The sequence below is a fragment of the Anoplopoma fimbria genome, chromosome 19 (assembly GCF_027596085.1).
Source record: "Anoplopoma fimbria isolate UVic2021 breed Golden Eagle Sablefish chromosome 19, Afim_UVic_2022, whole genome shotgun sequence".
NCBI classification, from domain to species: Eukaryota; Metazoa; Chordata; class Actinopteri; order Perciformes; family Anoplopomatidae; genus Anoplopoma; species Anoplopoma fimbria.
Window position 1 is genome coordinate 17594071 of NC_072467.1, and position 24139 is coordinate 17618209.

Genomic DNA, 24139 nt, shown 5'->3' on the forward strand with positions numbered 1-24139 from the left:
CAGAGCTTATATGATTAAAAAGAGCTGCTTACTGCATTTATGAATTGTGAATTAATATGAAGTGATTATAATAATGATTCAGTTAACAAAAAGCACTGAAGACGCAACAACTGCTGAAGGTCTCCTAACCTAGAGATAACAACTGGCGAGTGTGTATGTCGCGCAAACCCCTAACTAAGGATTCCCCCAAATACCACAACAGCAGTCGATGGATCAATTATAAACAGAAATGCTTTATTAATACAATTTCATAAAACAAAGAGCACAAGTAAGTCAAATCTACCTATCACTTAATATGGGAGGGAGAAAACCAGGGGGTAGGCTGGTACTCTGGATAACCGTAACCATACTTTCGTGAGCCAACCTCGACACACTACACCGCACACGTTGCACACCCTACCCCCACTGCAAGCCTATAGACACAGCAAACGTTGAACTCTGCACACTGCACACACTGAACGCTACACGCTGAACGCTACACACTGTACGCTACACACTGCACGCTACACACTGCACGCTACACACTGCACGCTACACACAGCACACGTTGAACACACGTGAGGGGGACCAACCTCAAGAACACAGAAGGAAGGGCTCGCTGAACAATTCAGCCTGGTATCCAACAGGGCCTGCCGTAGCCACCCCCTGGTTTATAGGGGTCCCATACAAGGAGGGCAGACTTGTTAATAAAATATCCCTATAACAGACAACAAACAGTAAAAGAGTATAAAATCGTTCGTCCCAACTCGCGCCAGACCAGTCCCTCAAACGGCGAGTTGGAAAAACAAAGCAAAACAAAATAAACAGTGCTCTAGGATGTAGAGTGGAGATCCGTCCGCCGGCGCCGTCCCTCGCTGGTCACGGAGGCCGGAGCGGACCAGAAGACCTGCACCAGATCCTCTAGACAGAACAGACAAAACGATGCGTCAGGGTGATCAGACGTTACGGAATCCGACTCACTCACGCTTACGCTAGAGTACGTCCCTTTCTGACGGACTCGCAGGCGTTGTAGGGAAACGACGGTACGTCCGAAAGGTCCTTCCTGGCTTGCGAAGTCTGGTCGCGTAGTCCTCCGGAGGTAGCGGGTAGTGATGAGTGGTCCGGGTAGTGATGAGCGGTCCGGGTAGTGATGAGCGGTCCGGGTTGTCGGCGTCCAGGCATAAATCCTTGTGTCCTCGGGCTGAGGAGCGCCCGAACTCCATGTTTTCGCCCTTTTATTTCCTGGTCTCTTCTTCTGTGTACAGGAAACACTGAAAACACAACGTACACCCCAACCCACAGCGCCCCTAGGGGCAGGGAATATCGGCTCTAGCCAGAGTCTATTGTTCGGGATCTGGGGGGAAAAGCAGTCTTTTTAGTTAATATACTGTTCCCCCTTTAGTCGCCTTCCGCGACACTCCCCCTTTAACCATGGTCGCCCGACCTGGTGAATCAAGTATAGCGTGTAGGTCGTACCCCAAAGTTGCTTCGCTGGGAGCGACGAGGCCCCATTGTGTGCTGGTCCGCTTCCGAATCAGTGGACACGGATACCTCATCATTTAACACAACATCCTCATCATCAACCAACAGCGGATCATAATTAACAACATTCCTATCATTAATCAACAACGAATCATTGTTAACAACATTCCTATCACTTACTAACCCTGGTCCCCCCCCAGTGGTCCTACCTTGGGTCCCCCACTCAAAGGGTCGGGCAGTAGGGGGTGAGGAGGCATCATTGTGGGGATGCTTAAGGAAGGCCTTGGAGGACCTATGGGAATGGAGGTGGATTGTATAGGGGAAAACGACCGGGGGTAGCATGGGGTGTACTGCCCTAGGCGAGACACCAGTGACGGCTGGACGGGAGGGGCACGGGGGCACTAGGAAACTGGGAAGATTGAACTGGGGCGGGACATCCACATTGGCCCCAGGTGGGCCTTCCTCTTGTACCTGCGGGCTGCCCAGCACTCCTGCTGGGCATGGGCGGAGGTTGTTCCGATGCAAAGTGCGAGTGGGCCCTTCTTCCCCTTCCGGACGAATGAGGTAGACGGGCTGTTCTGGCCGGGGTCGATCTAGCACAACATAAGGTGTGGGAAGCCACCTCGATGCCAGTTTCCCCCGTGCCCTTCTGCGGAAGTTCTTGATCAGCACTCGCTCGCCGGGTAGCAGAGGAACAGCCAATGCCCGTCTATTGTACCGTTTCTGGTCCCACGCCTGCCGGCGGGAGACGTTTCGCTGCACTCGGGCGTAAGCGTCCATCAGGGTATTATGGTGCTGGTGGACCCACTCTTCGAGGTCACCTCGCCGCTGGGGCGGGGTCACTCCATGGATCATGTCAATCGGTAGTCTGGCATGGCGTCCAAACAGAACAAAGTGGGGGTCATCCCTGTGCTTGCATGGACAGAGTTATTATAAACTTGTATCAGGGCTGGAAGTTTGTGATGCCATCGCGGGTGGTCTGTGGGATCCAGCGAGCTCAGCAATCCCAGAATTGTTTGGTTGAACCGCTCACATGCCCCGTTCCCTTGGGGGTGATACGGGGTGGTACGACTTTTTGTACATCCATACAACTCGCAGAGTTGACGCATCAATGCTGACTCGAAGGCGCCCCTTGGTCGGTCAGAATTCGTTCTGGACACCCAAACGGCTGGATTAGGGCTGTCCATAAAGCTTTTACCGTGGTTGTGGCTGTCTGGTCCCGTGTGGGTACGGCCAGAGCGTAGCGGGAAAATAAGTCAGTAATAACTAAGATGTATGGGAAGGCATCAGCCGGTCTCCCCAAGGATAGGTAATCTAGCCCTACTAGTTCAAAGGGGTAGCTACATTTTATTGACTGCAGGGGTGCACGAATCTCAGGGCCGGCCTTACTCACAAGGCACGTAGGGCATTCTTGCGTCCACACTCGGACGTCCCTACTCATTCCTGGCCAAAAGAACCGTCGTCTTAGAATGGACAGGACCTTCTCCACTCCACTATGCCCCGCGGCCCGGTGGTACTCCAGCCAAAGTCCAAAACAGCACTTAGGCGGGAGGATTATTTGGAGGCCTGTCACCCCAGTATCAGGTTCTAGCACCTGCCTCGTCAGGAGACCCCTGTCCATCTTCAGTCGGTCCCACTCACGCAGTAGTTGGCGCATCTGGAGAGAGAGGGAACGCTTGTCCAGGTCCGGTGGTAGAGTGCCCACTTCTACCCAGAGGCAGATCTGTTGGAGGTCGGGGTCCTGGCGTTGCCACTCCAACCAGGGCGTCTCTTCTGGGTCTCCCAGGTGGGTCGGGGGTTCAGCAGAGGTGGCCTCCGCTCTGTCCTCTGTCACCTGGACACCTGCACTCAGGGCCCCTGGGAGCCTGGACAACAAGTCTGCATTTTGGTTAGAGGCACCTGGCCGATACTTGATGTCGTAAGAGAAATTGGCCAGTTGGGCGGCCCATCTCTGTTCGGTCGCTCCAAGACGGGCGGTGTCGAGGTGTACTAACGGGTTGTTGTCAGTGAATACGGTAAACGTTGCACCCCAAAGGTAGTCCTTAAACTTTTCGGTTATAGCCCATTTCATACCGAGTAGCTCCAATTTAAAAGAGCTATAGTTCTGGTCGTTGCGTTCGGCCGGAACCAGGCTGCGGCTCGCGTAAGCTATCACTCGTTCCTTGCCATCCTGCACCTGGGCTAGTACTGCACCCAAGCCGTCCAGACTGGCATCAGTGTATAGCTTAAAGGGTAGATTGAAATTAGCAAAGGCCAGGATGGGTGCACTGAGCAACTGTTGTTTCAAGAATTCAAAAGCCGTTTGACACTCTGCGGTCCACGTTACTGGTGCCGAGGAGCGGCTGGCTGTCCCTTGGAGAAGGCGATTGAGGGGGGCAGCTAACTTTGAGAAGGAAGCGATAAATCTCCTATAATACCCTACAAAGCCCAGGAAGGAGCGTACCTGTTTGACAGTGGTGGGGACAGGCCAATCTTGGACCGCTCTCGTCTTCTCTGGATCGGTGGCCACTCCTCGGCCACTTACAACATGTCCCAGGTAGAGGACCTGTCGCTGGAAGAACTGGCACTTCTTGGGCTGCAGCTTAAGGCCATGGCTTTGGAGGCGTTCGAAAACCTGTTCCAGGTGTCGCAGGTGGGTCTCAAAGTCAGGGGAGTAAATGATGACGTCGTCCAGGTATATCAGAAGGTGGTCGTGTACCTTGTCCCCTAGGCAACGTTGCATCAGTCGCTGGAATGTGGCGGGGGCATTGCACAAACCAAAAGGCATCCGGGAGAACTCATACAGGCCCAGTGGGGTGACAAACGCAGTTTTCTCCTGGTCAGGGGGTGCCACCCCGACCTGCCAGTACCCACTGGCTAAGTCCAGCGTCGAGTACCATTCCGCCTGGTGGAGGCCCGTCAGGGACTCCTCAATCCTAGGGAGGGGAAACGAATCTTTATGAGTCACTGCGTTAAGTCTCCGATAGTCTACACAGAAGCGCAATGAGCCATCTTTTTTCTTAACCAGGACTACTGCGGCGGCCCAGGGACTCGAACTCTCTTGAATCACACCACTGTCCAGCATACTCTTCAGCAGTCCGCGTAGTTCAGGGTACAATGTGGGTGGAACAGGTCTATACCTTTCCCGGATGGGGGTGCCGTGCCGGTAGGGATACGATGGTGCACGGCCGTGGTAAAACCAAAGTCCTCCTCGTGGGCAGAAAACACCCCTGGCCACTTTCGTAGCAAGGCTGAGAACTGTTCCGACTGCCCTGGAAGAAGTTCAGTGCTCTCCTCTCCCTGCAGTGGTGTCTCTCTTGCTGGGCCCTGGCACACGGGCCGCACGTCCACCTCCACCACTCCTGGGGTCGAGTCTCGTAGTACCAAATGGTTCCGCCCCTGGACGTCCCCGGGGTCAACTGAAGTAACAGTTGCCAATGCCTGTCGGTGGGGGAGAAACACAGGGAACAGCTGGGGGTTACAGATACGTACTGGGACTTTACCTCCTCGTGCCCAGCTCAAGGTCCGGGCCACTCGCCAACCGCGCTCCTCTGCTCCGGTATCGTCTGGGAGGTTTTCCACCAGAACGAGATGATCAGGGGAGCCTGCTACTGGGGAAACCTCAGCCCAGACGATCATCTCCGTGCGTGGGGGATGGAGATGGGGCTCTGCTGAGTCAGCCTTGCCCTTACTTGAAGGGGCTCGTCTGGGGCCTGGATCCTCTTACATATGGCAAATGCCTTGTCCCACGCTTTGACCGAGGCTTGGGGTACGGTGGACTTGAACGCCATTTCCCCAGGATGGCCATTTAGGAAAAGCTTCTCCCAACAGTCTTTGATCACGTTCATCCCTAGAAGGCCATACTCTGTGCCCATACAGCTGTCCTCTACAATCACTATCCCTTTGTTCTTGACCTCGATCCCTCCAACGGCAAAGTCTAACACTGCATATCCTACGTAGGGGATCCGCAGTCCGTTGGCGGCTTTGAGGGTTAGCCAGGGATCCTTTCCGGGTCTTGTAGCAGTTCTGGAGCCACGCAGCGCTGAAATAAGGAGTAACTGAACAGAGTCACTTGGGAACCCGTGTCCAAAACGCAGGGAATTTTAACCCCATGGATCATCAGCTCTACTTCGGGGCATTGGCCCACCAAGGAGGGCTTGTCTAGGGTCTCGCTGGGGCTACCCTCTTCGGTCACCTGCCCTACAGTGGCCGAGGAGCAGGAAAACCCGACCGGTTGGAACGTCGTCGTGGGCAGTAACGTTGAACGTGGCCAGCGACTCCACACTCAGCACATAGGGGGCGCCCTTGGTCATCCCACTGGAATGATTGGGTCTCTCGTCCCGTCGGTTGTCCTCCCCGGGTAGGCTGGTAGTTACTTCGAGGGGCCAGGGCTGGTTCCTGCTGTAACTGACGTATGCCTCTACAATGGTCTTGCCCAGGAGGGACACCTGGCTTTGTATCTCCTGTTTCAGCTCGGCGTGGAGAGCTTCCTTCAGCCGGTCCCACTCCGATGTAGGGATGGGTCCCTGGTGTAAGGCTGTGGTGGTGGGGGCCACATAGGCCCTACAAGCCAGCGTTTCCCTCCTGGTTGTCTCCTTCTCCACTGCCTCGGCCTCGACGCAGAGAGCTCCAAAGGTCACCGTAGGGTTACGTCTGCCATGTCGCTCCAGCTCGATCTTCAGTGGGCCCTCCCTTAGGCCCTTAACGAAGTGGTCCTTCAGGACCTCGTCTCGAGGGCCTGTGGTGTCGGGGGAGCTCCTCTGCCATCTGGAGAAACACTCACAAAGACGCAACGTGAAAGTTTCCACTCCCTCCCCCTGTTCTTGTCTACAGGCAAAAAGTCTGCACGGATGCTGGATGATGTCCCAGTGTCTCCATATAATTTGGTCAACTCCGCCAGAATAGTTCCCTCTGACTGTCTCCGTTCGGGGGGAAGCAACATGACTTGTCGGTGAGCTTTCCCTTCTAGCGCATCTAGCACAAAGTCTACTGTCTGACTAGCGTCTAATCCCTGTGCTCTGAGGTAGGACCTTACTCTAGGTTGCCATTTGCTAAATGGAGGCCCGTCGTCCTCGCCTGTGAACTTAGGGACCCAAGAAGAGCTCATAAACCATGGCATCATCACTGTGTTCATTAGTGGTCTAACAGACGCCTGTTCTTGGCTACCCCCTGGATGCTCTTCGGACTCAGCATGACCGTCTACAGACATGTTGTTGTGATGAATTGGGGATCCTGTCAACAACGCCAAAAGAGGTGTCGCGCAAACCCCTAACTAAGGATTCCCCAAATACCACAACAGCAGTCGATGGATCAATTATAAACAGAAATGCTTTATTAATACAATTTCATAAAACAAAGAGCACAAGTAAGTCAAATCTACCTATCACTTAATATGGGAGGGAGAAAACCAGGGGGTAGGCTGGTACTCTGGATAACCGTAACCATACTTTCGTGAGCCAACCTCGACACACTACACCGCACACGTTGCACACCCTACCCCCACTGCAAGCCTATAGACACAGCAAACGTTGAACTCTGCACACTGCACACACTGAACGCTACACGCTGAACGCTACACACTGTACACTACACACTGCACGCTACACACTGCACGCTACACACTGCACGCTACACACAGCACACGTTGAACACACGTGAGGGGGACCAACCTCAAGAACACAGAAGGAAGGGCTCGCTGAACAATTCAGCCTGGTATCCAACAGGGCCTGCCGTAGCCACCCCCTGGTTTATAGGGGTCCCATACAAGGAGGGCAGACTTGTTAATAAAATATCCCTATAACAGACAACAAACAGTAAAAGAGTATAAAATCGTTCGTCCCAACTCGCGCCAGACCAGTCCCTCAAACGGCGAGTTGGAAAAACAAAGCAAAACAAAATAAACAGTGCTCTAGGATGTAGAGTGGAGATCCGTCCGCCGGCGCCGTCCCTCGCTGGTCACGGAGGCCGGAGCGGACCAGAAGACCTGCACCAGATCCTCTAGACAGAACAGACAAAACGATGCGTCAGGGTGATCAGACGTTACGGAATTCGACTCACTCACGCTTACGCTAGAGTACGTCCCTTTCTGACGGGACTCGCAGGCGTTGTAGGGAAACGACGGTACGTCCGAAAGGTCCTTCCTGGCTTGCGAAGTCTGGTCGCGTAGTCCTCCGGAGGTAGCGGGTAGTGATGAGTGGTCCGGGTAGTGATGAGCGGTCCGGGTAGTGATGAGCGGTCCGGGTTGTCGGCGTCCAGGCATAAATCCTTGTGTCCTCGGGCTGAGGAGCGCCCCGAACTCCATGTTTTCGCCCCTTTTATTTCCTGGTCTCTTCTTCTGTGTACAGGAAACACTGAAAACACAACGTACACCCCAACCCACAGCGCCCCTAGGGGCAGGGAATATCGGCTCTAGCCAGAGTCTATTGTTCGGGATCTGGGGGGGGGGAAAAGCAGTCTTTTTAGTTAATATACTGTTCCCCCCTTTAGTCGCCTTCCGCGACATGTATTCATGTAACCCTGAGAGTACAAGAGTAAAACAATCTAGTTCCTATGTGACCAAATAAGGAAGTGTATCCTGTTAGGGGAATGAAATGTGTGCGTGTGAAATCAAAATTAATGTTACCATGAGAAACTGGGTGAGAAGAGTGTAAAAGAGGGATGGGTCAACTGGACAATAAAAAGAGAAGACTTGGAGCATCGAGGGGGGATTTTGCTTGGGACAATGACTGGCACAGAGTTGAAGACTTCAGGAGACGCCACACTGAGCACCCACCACTGACCATCGATGGTGCGGCAGTGGAGCGAGTGAGTGGCACAAAATTCCTGGGGGTGTACATCAGCGACGACCTCTCCTGGACCACCAACACTGCATCACTGGCGAAGAAAGCCCATCAGCGCCTCTACTTCCTCCGAAAATTGAAGCAAGCACGAGCCCCCCCATCAATCATGTGCACATTCTACCGAGGCACCATTGAGAGCATCCTGTTCAGCTGCATCACCGTGTGGGGCGGGAGCTGCGCTGAATACAGCAGGAAAGCCCTGCAGCGTGTGGTTAACACAGCTGCAAAGATCATCGGTGCCCCACTCCCCTCCATGCAACACACATACAGCACTCGCCTCACCCGCAAAGCGACCAGGATTGTGAGCGAGGCCAGCCATCCCGCTCACAGTCTGTTCACCCTCCTGCCCTCTGGAAGAAGGTATCGGAGCCTGCATGCCCGCACCACCAGACTCAAAAACAGCTTCATCCACCAGGCTGTCAAGAAACTAAATTCTCTCCCCTCTCTCCCCTCAGCCACATCAACAGGGCTGTCAGTAAGCTGAAATACCCCCCCCTGCTTTCTGCCTTGCTACACTGTGGACTAACTGTCTTTGCACTATTACTATTACTATTACTAGTTTAAATACACACCATACAGACTGAAATTGCTGCTATTATTTATTTATCTATTTAAAAAATGCACTACTACATTACTTTTTGCTGCCAGTATTGACTGCCTCTTTGCACAATTATTTTTACTTATTTTATTCATACAGAACTCCTATATTTTATGCCATTGTCTATCTTGTCTACTTTTAGTGTTGTCTCGTATATTTGTGTTTGTGCCTGTGCACTTTTTATATGTTCACCGCGGGAGAGGGGGAAACGTTTTCTCGATTCCCTCACATGTCTTGTACATGTGAAGTGTTGACAATAAAGCTGACTTTGACTTTGACTTTGACTTTGACATCGACTGGGACAAGCATCAGAGGACTTTGTCTCTGCTCAATGCAAAGAGGACACCGATCTCGAGCAGGAATTGGTTGACGGAGATTTCTCACTTCCCCCCTGCATGAGTCGGGTGCTTTGCCATGCATGCGAATCACCCCCTCCTACACCGCAAAGGATTAATTCATCAAAAGAGGACTTCCACCCAGCCTTGGTTCAGTAAGAAAAAATAAAAGGAATGATTGGACTGTAATGAAATTAAGTAAATAAGTATTTGAGCTGTTGCTTCGCCCCTGCTAAATATCCTGCAATAAATATCTAATCTGTAATTTAAAGTACAAAGTCTTGAGAGTTCATTGAAGAGCAAGTGAAGAGTACTCGTGGTAGTAAAAAGTTAAGTATTGTGTGCCTGACAACAATAGAGTTCTTAATGGTTATTCTGGTTCCAAGTCCACTAAAACAGACCCTCAGGGCTATTTCCTAGCATTTAAAGCCTATCCTGGCACCTACCAAGAGCCTAGGTCCATTAGAGGAAAGCTGCCATTAACTGACGCGACTGATAGCTGTACACAGCCAAGGGGGCCTCTCTGTTGTGTGCAGTTTTCGGTGGAAGCAGGGTGGACATCAGGAGGGACGGCAGTATTCAGCCAGGCGAGTTTCCTTGACCACCAGCTTAAACAAGTCTCCAAGTGTCCTTAATACAGGCTTGGAGCTTCGGACCCTTTAAACGGAGAGCTAGTTCAGTATATGGTCCTGTATTGGGCTTATATCACCCGGATCTAACAATACTTAACGCCTAACTAAGTAGTTTTGTTTCTCAAGTAAACCTAAAGACTAAGCTACTCCTGCCAAGGAGGAAATGCTATATGGACACTCAGCCTATAGTAGTATAAAATGGGAATACTTATGCATAGGATAACTACCCGAAAAAATGCAAAACAGTAAAAGACAGTAAGTATTTGATTTGAACATTACCCCAAATAAATGGTAATGTTGCTCTGTGTCTACTGAATGTGTAAATAGGCAACTGCTTGGGAAAAGATTCCCCATACAAACTTTGTAAGATGATAATATGTCAGTGTTAAGGCAATGTTAAGGTTTAAATAAAACCTAAAAAAATGTAAAAACACAGTCACAAAGATATTCAAACACAAGTCATACAATATTCTGACTGTATGCATGCTTGCACCTTATGCTTAAGATAATGTTGACTGAGGTCTGTGAAAAAAAAAAAGATTTGCAAGACCACCGCGCCTGAAGGAAAACAACTAATCAGAGCAGAAGAGACACTAAGGCCACATCCACACTAATCCGTTTTAAAATGAATCCGCATATCTTTTGCTGCCTTTGCACCGAGCGTCCACACTATACAGCATTTTAGGGTACCGAAATCAAAGGAGTTTGAAAACGCTCCAGAGGACGGATAAGTTTGAAAACGCCGCGTTTTCCCGATAGTGTGGATGACGGAAAACAAAGCAGTTTGAAAATAATGACGTAGGCACCGGCGTTCGCTACTTGATTGGTTCTTAGCAGTTATGATGTGTCATTCCCTGATTCGTCACCCCCTTACCACGTGACCCTTTTCCGTAAGAGAACTACAACAACAGCCTTGATACCGATCGACTACCAGGTTAATTCAACATGGATAATGTGGTATTTGTTACCAATGTTTGTACATAGATGTTCAAGTATTAAGAGTAGTGTAATCGTATTATCTGTAACCAAGCAACCAATGTACTTCCTGTTTACACCGGCACGCGCATGCCCAGTGTACGTGAATAGTCACGTGATATTCGTTTTCAGGGGAGCAAGTCTGGACGCACATAATTTCGAAAACGATGTTGAAACGCATGTGTGGACAGAGATCTTAAAACGAAAACGGGTGAAAACGGGTTAATGTAGACATGGCCTAACTTAGCCTCAATCATTGCTCAGGAAACTCAAAAACTCATCAAACTGTCTAATAAGTTTGTGAAGGGGACCGTCAACACAGTAAAGCAGAAACCAAGCACTGCAGACTCGTGTTCTAATTTTTCATTTTTACAGTGACTAAAATATGTTTCTGAAAACATTTGAAGTGAGAAATAGGCATTGCAGTAACAGCTTGATCAAATATGAATCAAGATGTTACTGCATTGCCACTGTTATTGTGTTGACTTGTTTGACAGTTTGATCGGAATTCACGAGCAGTGATGGAACTAGGACTAGCTAGGATAGTCCTCAGTTCTGATGGGTTGTTTTTCTTTAGGCGCAGTGGTATGGCAAATGCCAATAGAAGCCCTAAGAGGAGGCAGCGGAACCCTTTTATTTTGTCAGATTATCTGTCTCATGCACTAATGTCGGGGTATGGTGCCATTTTGATCAATTGTACCATCTGTAGTTTTAAGAGTCTTTTAAAACAATGTTGCCTCTTACTTGAAAGGTGACAGGAGGAAGGACAAATGAAAATATAGCTGCTCAACAGAAGGAAGCAGCTCAATTGCCTCAATTGACTGTACATAGCTATTGCGTTTCAGGATTCACAAAGCTGAGCAAGGTCACCACACACCTTAATTCTGTGTAAAGCAGGACTGGGACTAATCACATACTTGTTTCATCATGACAACATCTGCAGTTCAGTCAGGAACACTCACGTCATAGATTTTTATCCATTTATTGCAACAATGGAAATACAGTTATACTTGGCGCTGGTGGCTCCGCTCTTAAAATGCTCCCTGGATTGGCCAAGCGGTTACTAAGCCTAAGGAGAAAACATTGTTTTGTTGTTTAATTCAATATGGTATAATTTGAGGGGAATTGAGGGTGTAGCCTTTAAAAAATCATGTTTTTGGGCGTTAATTACAGCAACACTCTGTGGCTGATGGAGTCATATTTCTTAAAAAGCAAATGCTCATAATTTCTAGTTCTTGGGCAAAGAATCTCATTCTAGCTCTCGGGAATTTAAGCCACCAATGATACTTAATAACATAAAAATTGCCTATTACATCATCCTTCTAGATTCCTATTCCTTATCAATTTCGTGCCACATCAGCTGGGGGTAATACAACATTGTAAACAAATAGGATAAACTCTCTAGGAGGAGTTTGAAAAAGTTTGCACAAAATTCAAAATGCCTGACTTGGGCACAACTAATGAAAGCCAATGTGAAATAAATCTGAAATGATGAGAGCAATGTGGGTACCAAATATCTTTCATATATACATGACTCCTCTGGTTAAAAAAAAAGTCAGATTTTATGAGAGTCTATGAGAATATGGCCCTACTTCTCACTTGATTTATTACCTCAGTAAACATTGTAAACATGAGTTTATGGTCTCAATCCCTAGATTCAAGACTTCTTCAATAAAGCATGATGTTCATTTCGTAAATTATGGTTCATTTAGAGTCAAACAGACCATAAAGCAGTGTATGCTTTAGGGCGGGGCTACCTTATGATTGACAGGTTGCTACTGCCACCAGGGTCGTATACAGTGTCTCTACATCACTCCCTCACAGTCCAAATATGGTCACTTGTGTACACTGGTTGCAAAAACCAAGATGGTGTATCCTTAAGTCCTCAAACATGTGTTCATAAAATGATAATTAACGCACAAAATTTGACAGAAATAATGTCAAAAATGTGACCGTTCATAAAGATGAAAGCAATGATCCCAACAAATTTGAATAACAATTACACACCAACGCAAACTCAATAGGATTCTTCCTGTTCGTGCTTCAACACTTTATATGTTAAACTGGCCCTATTATGCTATTTTCCGGGTGCATATTTTTATCTCAAGTTACAGTTACAACATGTTTACATGCTCATAATCAGCCTTTTTTTCCTCATCCTGGCTGTCCTGCAGCACCTCTTCTCACCCTCTCTGAAATGCTCCATTGTAGCGCTTGCTCCTCCCTCCAGAAAGCAAAGTATGCTCTGATTGGTCAGCTAGCCTGCTTTGTTGTGATTGGTCAATGTTTCACATTTCAAAAAACTCTCCCTCCAGAGAATGACAAATGAACAATAGCTCAGAGCGGGGTTCTTACCTGGGTCTCCTGGGTGACAGACTGCTGTCTTTTTTTTTACAATTTTCTTTTTATTCATCAATAAGACAAACACAAATACAAGTCATCAACAACATCGACGACCATAATTGAAAATTAAACAATAAATAAAATAAATAATAGAAAACAAAAAACAAGGAAAAGAAAAGAAAAACCTGCTGTCATGTCAATTCTGTGTCAACTGCCATAGGGTCCACTTCCTCCATTTACTGTCCATCTGTGGTCCTGTCAGCCGTAGCCTGTGTGTCAGTCTTTCCATCATATATATTTCCCCCACTGTGTCCACCCAATGGGTCTGAGTGGGTAGATCCTCACCCCCCCATTTCCTTGTAATTACCTTTTTCCCAGCAACCATAAGTATTTTGAATAGATATGAGTCTCCATCATGTACAATATCCTCCGAGTAAATATACAGATACATCAGCTCATGGTTCATAGGAAATTCGTATCCCAGAATCTCTTGTGTTAACCCATGTACCATTCCCCAGAACCCTGTTATTTTGTGACAATTCCAGAAAATATGTGCATGGTTAGCATCAGATGACCCACAATTCCTCCAACATGACTTTCTTTTCTCAGAGTAGTTATTAGATATTTTAGGAGTGATGAAAAAACGTATAAGATTTTTCCAGGAAAACTCTCTCCAGGCTCGTGAACAGGTTGTTGTCTTATGTTTTTCCCACATATTATCCCATTCATCGTCAGGTATTTCCATGTCAAATTCTCTTTCCCATTTTTCTTTAATATATCCTGTTGTGCTTTTGTCATCCATTAATGCCTTATATAATGTAGTTATAGTCCTGACCCGGTTCCCTTTATATGTATCAACCAATACTTGACAGACTGCTGTCTTAACCACTACACCACCCAGTTAGCACTAGACGGGATTTAGACGTCTAAATCTGGTCTAAAACTGGTTGAAATCAGGTCTAAATGTCTATAGATGTCTTTTAGCCGTCTTTTCAACCGGCTAAAACACGGTTAAAACTTCAACATGTCACAAAACACCATTTGGTTGATAATGTGTTCTATTGTAACGTAAGGCTGTAAGAGAGACGGTATTTACATATTATATATATTATAGTATTTATGTAAAGTATTTCAACGCATTTAATGTTTTATATAAAAGGTCGTAAATATCGGACTTTATCGACTGTTTGCTGCTAAAATAAGCTTCTAGGACGTCGTGATCCGGTCATTTTTATACATTACTCTAAAATAAGAAAGTTCGCTTACAGCTGTAACGCGCATGTGCAAGAACTTAGACGCTGGAGTTTGGAACTTCGACTGCACTGCACGAGAGGAACGGCCGAGACTCACGGAGCCGAGACTCAGGAGACACAACGACAGGAACGGGCTGATGAACGCGAGGCTTCACGCTGCACACACTGTAAGTACTGAACTACTGGAATCAGTTATTCAAAGAGAAATTAGCATCATTAATAACATTTTAAGCTGCTCACGATGCAGGCGAGGCTGCTAGCTTGTAGCGTTAGCATGTTAGCTTGTAGCGTTAGCATGTTAGCTTGTAGCTACTGCTACATGGACCAACAGTAAACATTAACATGTGTGTAAGTTAATGTTGATGTGTTTATGGGCTGTCGCTGTAGTTCATTGATATAAAGTGAGTTTTATACCATTTTACATTTAAATACATTACAGAGAGCTTGTGGGGAGGTACACAGTTTAAATGGGGAGGTAGTGATAAAACAAATTGATGGACAAACAAGAAGACGGTCAGAACATTGTTGTTTGGCATAGAGCAACTTATAAACAATATGAAGTATTATAATGTGTAATATGCCAGTGAGCATCTTTCCGTTGAAAAGACGTTTAAAAAACGACTATGGTCACCGGTGAACAGATGTTCAACAGTGAATATGTTTTATAATTCTTGTTTATTTTACAGACATCCATCTGAAACTGTCTCCTGGAGGCTTTGACAACCACATTTAAAGAAGAAACCGGAGATTGTGTTGTGTGTATTTTCAATTTCATTGTAGTTGTATGAATAAAAACTAATTAATTGTTGCCTGTGTCAGATGGTCTTATTTGTCCTGTCAATGTAAACTGTCAATGTGTTACTATGACTACGTATTTAATGATACATATTTTACTGTGAGCAGTTTGAGGTTCAAAAGACGTTGAAAAGGTTTATGTTTAAAAGACGTCTATGTCTAAAAGACGTCTAAAAGTGGTTCAAAAGTGAAAGTTTATTCAACGTCTATTTGTAGACGTCTATTAGACGTTCACGTTTAGACCACATTTAGACGTGATTTGCAATAGTGCATTTGTAATCATCTACGTTGTGCTAATAATGTTATATCATCATTTTAGAGGCTTACTATGAAACCACATCCACATTTCTCAGTTGAAAGCCAATATTGAAAATCACGTCTAAATGTGGTCTAAACGTAAACGTCTAATAGACGTTGATTAAACTTTCACTTTAGAACCACTTTTAGACGTCGGCCATAGACGTCTTTTAGACGGAAAAATGCTCACTGGGCATGGTCAACATGGACCTTAGATCTATCTTTTTGTTTTATGTTTGAGGGCGGGCCAAACTAGCCAGAGAGTTTTATGTGACTTCCGTTACATTGTGACCTCGTAAAGTTACGGAAATGAAGGAGAAAATTCAATCTAACCTTTTCAGGCAGCTCAGGAGCAGTGTTTCTGAGGGGGAGGGTAAATCCTTTTAGGCGTGGACTTCAGGTTTTACACTCTACAAGCCTTTTACATGTAAATATATATATATATAACACTAAAGAAGAGGGAAAAAGTGGCATAGGGCCACTCCTTGCTGGTAAGCTGCCACAATAAAGGCAGACTCATTTTAGTTCCTTTTTTTTTTCAGCTCTAGGGAGGTTTCTTTATATGTGTAGCATCCAGTTGGAATTGATTGGGGAAGTATACATGTATGGTGTAGTGTTTCTCCAACTGTGGGCTGGCATCAAGACTTTGTGAACTTGTTCCTGTGTGCTCCTACATCAGATGAATAGCAGTGTACTTTAATGACTTTTATGATGAATTAATTTGATAAAATTGAGGTTGCAGACTGAAGAATCGGAATCTTGAGAACTAAGGGAAAAAAGTAACTCACCACTCCGTAGGCAACTGTGTTGCTGTAGGATCGGAGCTCAGGGTAAATGTTGGAGAGGAACCAGCTGAACGGTCGGCACTGGAGTCTGGATCGAAGGGCTTTTCTCTCAGTAATGTCCCCAATGTCTATTCCTGACTTCTAGAGAGGGAAATAAATACAAACCCATCTGAGTTAACATTTTCCGTATACTCTAGCCTCTGCATTTGAAGCATCTGTGGAGTCTGGACCTCAGGTTATGGGTTATTGTTAACAAATATAATAAGAATTCCAAACATTTGCTGGTTCAAGCCCTTTTCCTATACAAAACTGTTTCATCGTGTCTGTTGTTCGGGAACCCAAATTATTAACACACATCTGATTTAAAGAACCCAGGCAGGTCTACCATTTCCTGTGTTTCATATCTGCTTGTCATGCTAACCTCAGCACATGTTGCTAAAAGTTTCTTGGTTCTGCGTTATGTGCATCAATCAACATTTTGTGCATTCTGTGTAGGGCTTCGTGTACCTGAGTAAGAAGTTCAGCATGAAAACGACAACCGTTACAGCCCCATTGTACACAATTACACCCTCACTCACTCTCCAACACACTAAACAATCACAGTGTCAAACTCCTAACACAGACATTTGTGCGGTCTGTTTACCTGCATTGGAACATTCCAGGCCATGTAGACGTGGCTCTTGTAGTGGTCCATCCAGACCTCAGCCACCCTGAGAGCGTTACGACGCACGTGGGCTGTTAGGTTGTCTGTGTAGGGTTTGTGGGCGCGCTCTATGTGTGCAATCCTTGAACAGGGTAGGACCTCCACACTGCCACCACACTGCCACACCTGTGTTATACATACACACAAAATACACACACATTAGTGACTTCAGGGACTCAAAATAAAGGTATTAATATTTTCAGTACCTGCCAAGTGCATGATTGTACAGTATTTTATTGATGTTATTCTGAATTTCTGGGGACATTAACAGGCTCCAGGATATGAAATCCATGACAAGCCTCAACATTCTCTAGAAAGGATTTACAACACAAGGTTAGAGTATAAGCCGCTATTCTTCAAGCATAACAATATATGACTGAGCTTGTGGGTGTACAGAGGGAGATAGACAATGAGACGAGAAAAAAAGATGGTGAGGCGAAAGAGAAAGTGAAGATTCAGAGTGTGAAACATTAAACAGAGAAGGTGAAGGCATAAAGCAAAGGGAGATAAAGTGGGAAGTATGGAGATAAGATAAAGTGAAAATAAGGGAGAGAGAGAATAATGGCTTCCACTCGTCTTTTTGAGTCATCCTTTCTAAAAGCCTTTTCTGTTTTTGTTTCACTATCTTCACTCTAAATAAAAAGCATCCTCCTGCAGGAATTTACATGCTCATGCGCCAACTATTACCCAGAACACATCATTGTGCCATTATGTAGTTGCAGTTTATGTGTTTGCGTTGGCATTCGATGTCTGGATAAATTTGTCTGTGTTTAGTTTAGTTTTAGTTTAGTTTATTTGCACAATTGAAAAATATAAAAAAACAAAACATTGATAAATAATATTACAGTGCAGGAAGAGGCAGAAAGCCCACTGGGCTTATTTGAAGCCTCCATCTATATAATATAAATTAAAAAAATCACAATACTATAACGAATACAAAAATAATATGCATATGGTATGAAATATTGTTGAAAAAGCATTTTTACAAGATATGATTTATAATAACAATACATTATAAACAACAAGAAAACAAAGGGAAAAAATGCAATGAGTCAAGATGTGAATGAGTGTGTGTGTGTGTAATTTCATATGTGTGTGTGAGAATAAGCCGGGTTTGATTTTGATTAAGGGGATTTGGGTTTGTACCCCTGCATTTAATCCTACACAAAAGTAATGCTACAAGTCCCTATGAATGCAACAACTACAGATTAAAAATACAAACTGACACATGGAATACATATAATACATAAGGAAAGTAATTACAAAACAGGGGTAAGATTTTCTTTTAAGCATCTTTTGAAACTTTTTATAGACGAACATTTTTTTAAGTGTGAAAAGCCATTCCGTAATTTGGTTCCCCTAAATCTTATCGAAAATTGACCTCTAGAAGTAAATAATTTAGGAGGATGAAAATCTAAAGATTGACGAGTTGAGCAAGAATGAACCTGTGAATTTGCTTTGAAGAAGGTCTTGAAATGTTCAGGAATATTTCCTTCACCTAAAAGAATCTTATAAAAAAATAAAAACACAACTTTGAAAAATATTGATGTCATATATAGTAAGAATCTGAAGTTTCTGAAATAGAGTAGCAGATGGGGTGTGTAGCAATCCTAACAAAACGTTTCTGAAGGACCAACATTTTCTGCAAAGTTGTAGGGAAAGTACTAGCCCAGACTACATTACAGTTTGAAAGATATGGATAAATCATACTGTAATAAAGGATAAGGAGACAGTTTGCATCGACAAGATGGCTAACCCTTCTAATTATTCCAGTATATTTATTTATTTATTTTCCTACTAACCCAGTCAATATGTTCCCCTCCAACTCAAACTCTCATCAACAATAATTCCCAGGAATTTTGTAGATGACACTTGAGGCATTTCAACAGACTCAAATTTAATTTTAGTTAAATCCTTAGAGTATGATTTTTTGCCACTGAAAATAATAAAGTTATATTTTTTAATATTCAAAGATAATTTATTTAAACTGAACCATGTACCATAGACAATTAAACCAGCATTAGCTTCCATAATTAGTGAGTTTAAATTTGAATGAGAGAGAACTAGGGTTGTGTCATCTGCAAACATTATTGGAGAAAGGCTTTTTGAGACATTAGACCAATCATTAATATAGATGAGGATAATGGTCCAAGAATGGACCCCTGTCCAACCCCACATATTAGTCTTGCTTGGTTGGAATAGCAACCCTTCACACAAACAAACTGTCTTCTGTTTTACCATTTGTGTAATGGGTGGTGTGTGGACCCAAGTGCAGTACGACCAGGAGACAGGGTAATGTTCAGGAGCTTTATTCAAAGCGGAACAAAACAGCAGGTAGACAGGCAGGAGATAACTCACAGGGGATATTCCACTCTAGAGAGCGCTGATCTGTCAGCGGAGCAGGCAGACAAAAACCAAGAGGAGCGAAGGCTAATCTCGTGGTCGGGGACAGAAGGCTGAGTCGGTTAACCGAGGCAGAGGCAAGGTAGGAATACCGTGGTCTGGGACGGAAGGCTGAGTCAGTTACCGGGGCAGAGGCAAGGCGGAGAAGTCCAAACAAGTGGTGTCGGCAACGGGAAATTAGTACTCCTCCGAGGCCGCAGAGTCCGGATCTTCAGTCGGGTGGGTGGAGGGGGTCTGGAGGAAGGGTTCCTCGGCCCCGGACGACGAAGCCTCACTTTCTGACTCGGGGGCCTCCTGGATGTTTCTGGCCGGGGTCTTTGTCCTGGAGGGCTGGTCCGGGTGCTGTCGATGGTTCTCATCCAGGTCTGTTGGCAACGGCGGATGAAGGTCTGGACCGAAGGGCAGGAAACCTCCTTCTCCAGTGCGGGGAACAAAGGAGGTTGGAAGCTGTATGCGCGCTGGAAGGGGGACAAGCCGGTGGTGGAACTGGTCAGGGTGTTATGTGCATACTCCACCCACAACAGCTGTCGGGACCAGGAAGTAGGATTCCGGGAAACCAAGCATCGTAGTGCGGTCTCCATTTCCTGGTTCTTCCGCTCAGTCTGACCATTGGACTGTGGGTGGAACCCAGAGGACAGGCTTACGGTGGCTCCCAGCAACGTACAGAACTCCCTCCAGAATATTGAGGTGAACTGGGGACCCCGGTCAGAGACAACGTCGACCGGGATCCCATGTCCCCTCTAGCCAGTGGCACCACTCCTCCAGGGCTAACTTCACCGCTAGTAATTCTCGGTTCCCAATGTCGTAGTTTCTCTCGGCAGGGGAAAGCCGACGGGGAAAAAAAGCGCAGGGATGCAGCTTCTGGTCGGTGGCCGAACGCTGGGACAGAACGCCCCCAACTCCTACGTCGGAGGCATCCACCTCCACCACGAACTGTCGGTCAGGGTCAGGGACTTGGAGGATGGGTGCTGAGGTGAACCTGGTCTTGAGGGTCTGGAAAGCTTCTTCGGCCGCAGAAGTCCAGAGAAAAGGGATGTGAGGGCGGTGAGAGGAGAGGCGACCGTGCTGTAGTTCCGGACAAATCTCCTTTAGAAATTTGCAAACCCCAGGAAGCTGTTTGCAGGTTTCAGGAGCAGACCAGGATGTGACAGCGGCCACCTTTGCGGGATCCATCTCGATGTTACCGCCGGACACAATGTAACCTAGGAAAGGGACGGTGGTCACGTGGAACTCACACTTCTCAGCCTTAACGTATAGGGAGTTCTCCAGGAGGCATTGCAGGACTGACTGGACGTGGTGAATATGCTCCTCCTTGGTTTTAGAGAAGATGAGGATGTCGTCTAGATAAACAAACACATGTCGGTCCAACATGTCCCCGGAGAACGTCATTAACCAGGGTCTGGAAGACTGCGGGAGCATTAGTCAAGCCGAAGGGTATAAGATATTCGTAATGCCCCTTCGGTGTGTTGAAGGCTGTCTTCCACTCATCTCCCTCTCGGATTCGGACCAGGTGATCGGCGTTGCGGAGGTCAAGTTTAGAAAAGATGGTGGCTCCCTGGAGTAGCTCGAAGGCAGTAGTGATGAGCGGTAGTGGGTAGCGATTCTTGACGGTGATCTCATTCAAGCCCCGGTAGTCTATGCAAGGTCGGAGGGTCTTGTCCTTCTTTCCCACGAAGAAAAACCCTGCTCCTGCAGGAGATGACAAGGGGCGTATGAGTCCAGCAGCGAGCAGGTCGTTAATATATTTATCCACCGCCTCCCTTTCAGGCGCGGACAAGGAGAATAGACGACTCTTGGGAGGAAAAGTACCCGGACGGAGGTCGATGACGCAGTCATATGGACGGTGAGGAGGCAGAGACAAGGGTCTTGTTGAATGCCTCCTTGAAGTCGTGGTACTCGACCGGAACCCCCGTGAGCTCAGGTGTGGAGTTGACTGGAGCAGGAACCTGAGGTGCGGCGGCTTGTTTCAGGCAAACAAGGTGACAGGAAGGACTCCAGCCTCGGAAAGCCCCCGTAGCCCAGTCGATATGGGGGTTGTCGCGTCGTAACCATGGATACCCCAGGATGAGGGGAATACGGGGTGATTGCAGGATGTGGAAGGTGATGGTTTCGTGGTGATTGCCGGACAGAAGCATATGGACTGGGACGGTTTGGTGGGTGACGGTCCCCAGGAGATGACCGTCTAGGGCGCTGGCTGGAACAGGACGAAGAAGAGGAACCTGGTCGATTCCCAGCTGCAGAGCGAGTCCCTCGTCCATGATGGATGCATCCGCTCCAGAGTCCAGGAAGGTGGAGATAGTCTCGGGCCCCCGGGTAGAAGCAACTTGGCATGAAAAAGGGGGCTCTGGCAGAAGGAGGGTCGTGACACGGCTCGGCTCACCAGTACCTTGGTTACTGGTGAGCCCTGGCTTTTACCGGGCAGTTGGGAACCAAAATGGCCGGCCTGACCACAGTACATATGTGACCCACACAGAATGTAGTCACAATTTAGTTTTTGTATCACTTATATAGTAATGTAAAAGTGTTGGATTTCATCCAGGCCAGTAGGGGGCGGTAGCGGAGCGCTTGTGCCTCAGGGAAAGCCATTTCTCAAAGAACGTAAGCTGCTCGTCATTCTGCCGAGAGCTAACTACAGAACTGTAACAAGTGCTTCGCTCTCGTCTTTTTTTCCTGTAAAACAGGACATTATTATTTGCTTGCTTGTCCTGCCACCCGGGACTTGCAACAGATATTTGGGGGCTCGTCCGGGATCGGCACCACCGGAAGGCTGGGAGCTGATCCAGTGATAAATGACATCTGGGACCAGAGGAGAACTGATGCTGGAATCCATCGAAGCGGTCAGAGAAGAGAGACTGATGTGAGGGTAGACTGGTGATCTAAAGCAGAGACGGTATTGCTGGACTGTGTGACCAAACGTGAGAGAAAGGGAAAGAGCTACAATGGCGGACAGTGAGAGGAAGAGCCTAGTGTGGGACATTAGGAAGAGCCTACTCACTTTGTCACCAGATGAACTCTTTCACATTGTCAAAATGGTGGGTCCAGTGCCAGACAAGGACCAGTCTGCGCTAGAAGAGGAAGATATCGAGGGTTGCTTCGAACACGTCAGCGCTTTCATGAACAGTAAGCATCTCCTTGAGTCAGAGGACAGAGGTATGGTGGAATTGTTGATGTTGAAGGACACTGTTGATAATATTAGTAGTTGTCGGGATGTACTAGTTGACAGAAATGTAAATGTTGATGCCAATGACAACATTGAACCACATGACATACTCACTATTGACCAACCCACTGACACTACTCATGCTGCAGCTAGTTCAGCTAGGTCAACTCATTTTAATGACACAGTCAACACAACTGCAGTGAATACAAACCATACTGTTCCAGTAGTTGAGAACACTACTGATGCTATGGCTAGTTCATTTAGGCCAACACCAAATATTGAACTACAGAGAATGCTGCTAAGCTATGAAGAGCTTAGTAAGAAACTTGTACAGTATTGTATTACCACACCTACTACTTGGTTAGTTTCCTCACAGCCCTTGATAACACAATCAGCTGCACAGAACAAAGAGACACCATACAGTAGTGACCAGTCTGAACCCAGCAATCTCCAACCACATGAGAAGGTGGTTTCCATTAGAGAACTCTCATACCTCCACCGTAGAGAATTCAAAATTCAGGGGGGCCAAATTGGTGATCACACCTCAGACATTACCTACAGCAATTTGTGCAGACAGATTGATGAAGGGATTCAAGAGGACTTCAGTGACTCAGAAATAGTACGGGCTGTACTCAGGATGATCAAACCAGGCAACTTTAAAGATATGTTGATGAATAAAGAAGATGTGACTGTTGCAGAACTTAAAGGATTTTTGCAGTCCCATTTGAGAGAAAAGAATAGCACTGAACTATTTCAGGAGTTGATGTGCGCTAAACAGAATGATAATGAGACGCCACAACAATTCCTCTACAGAGTCATTGGACTCAAACAGAAAATACTGTTTACATCTAGCCTTCCTGATGCAAGCATTAAATACAGCTGCGCTACAGTACAAGATGTTTTCTTACACACAGTGTATCAGGGACTGGGACACAGACATAATGATATCCGAAGGGAACTAAAACCCCTTCTCTCTGATGCTGAGGTGAGAGATGAGACAATCCTCAGACACGTGATGAGAATAACCAGTGAAGAGAGTGAGAGATAGCGGAGGTTAGGCCCAATACCCCGCCAAACCCAAACTAATGTTCGCAGTGCACAGCTTGGCGCAAGCGCAATACAAGAACAGGGTGCTAAGCAACAGATCAACGAACATGCAGCCGGAATGGACATAATACAACAACTCTCAGCCAAAATTGACGCACTTACCAGAGTAGTAGACTCAATGAAACATATACAGCCATGGCAAACAGAACAGACGTGCCAGTGCCCACCCAGGCAAATGATTAGTGGAAGCCCTTCATTGTGGCACCCGGCAGTTGATATCAGCCACCTAGAAGCGGAGCAACAAGAGACAATAAAGAAAATGCTATTTGAGGAGTCAGCAGCTTTTGCACGAGATGGCAACGATATCGGCTGTATTCCGAGTCTGCAAATGTCGATCAATCTCAAAGACGATATTCCTGTTCAGAGAGCATACTCCTCCATGCCAAAGCCATTACTCAGGGAAGTGAAGGAGTACATCCAGGACCTTCTGGCAAAGGGATGGATAGTGAATTCCAAGTCTCCGTACTCTGCCCC

At 46.6% G+C, this 24139-nt stretch overlaps 1 protein-coding gene across 1 annotated transcript in view; it reads right to left on the reverse strand.

Annotated features, from left to right (window-relative positions):
- LOC129107956 (polypeptide N-acetylgalactosaminyltransferase 18-like) overlaps positions 1–24139 on the reverse strand; it is a 204446-nt gene that overhangs the window by 49668 nt on the left and 130639 nt on the right. Inside the window, 2 exon segments of the mRNA XM_054619569.1 lie at positions 16296–16433; positions 16936–17121. Of these exon segments, the coding sequence (XP_054475544.1) occupies positions 16296–16433; positions 16936–17121 (324 nt within the window).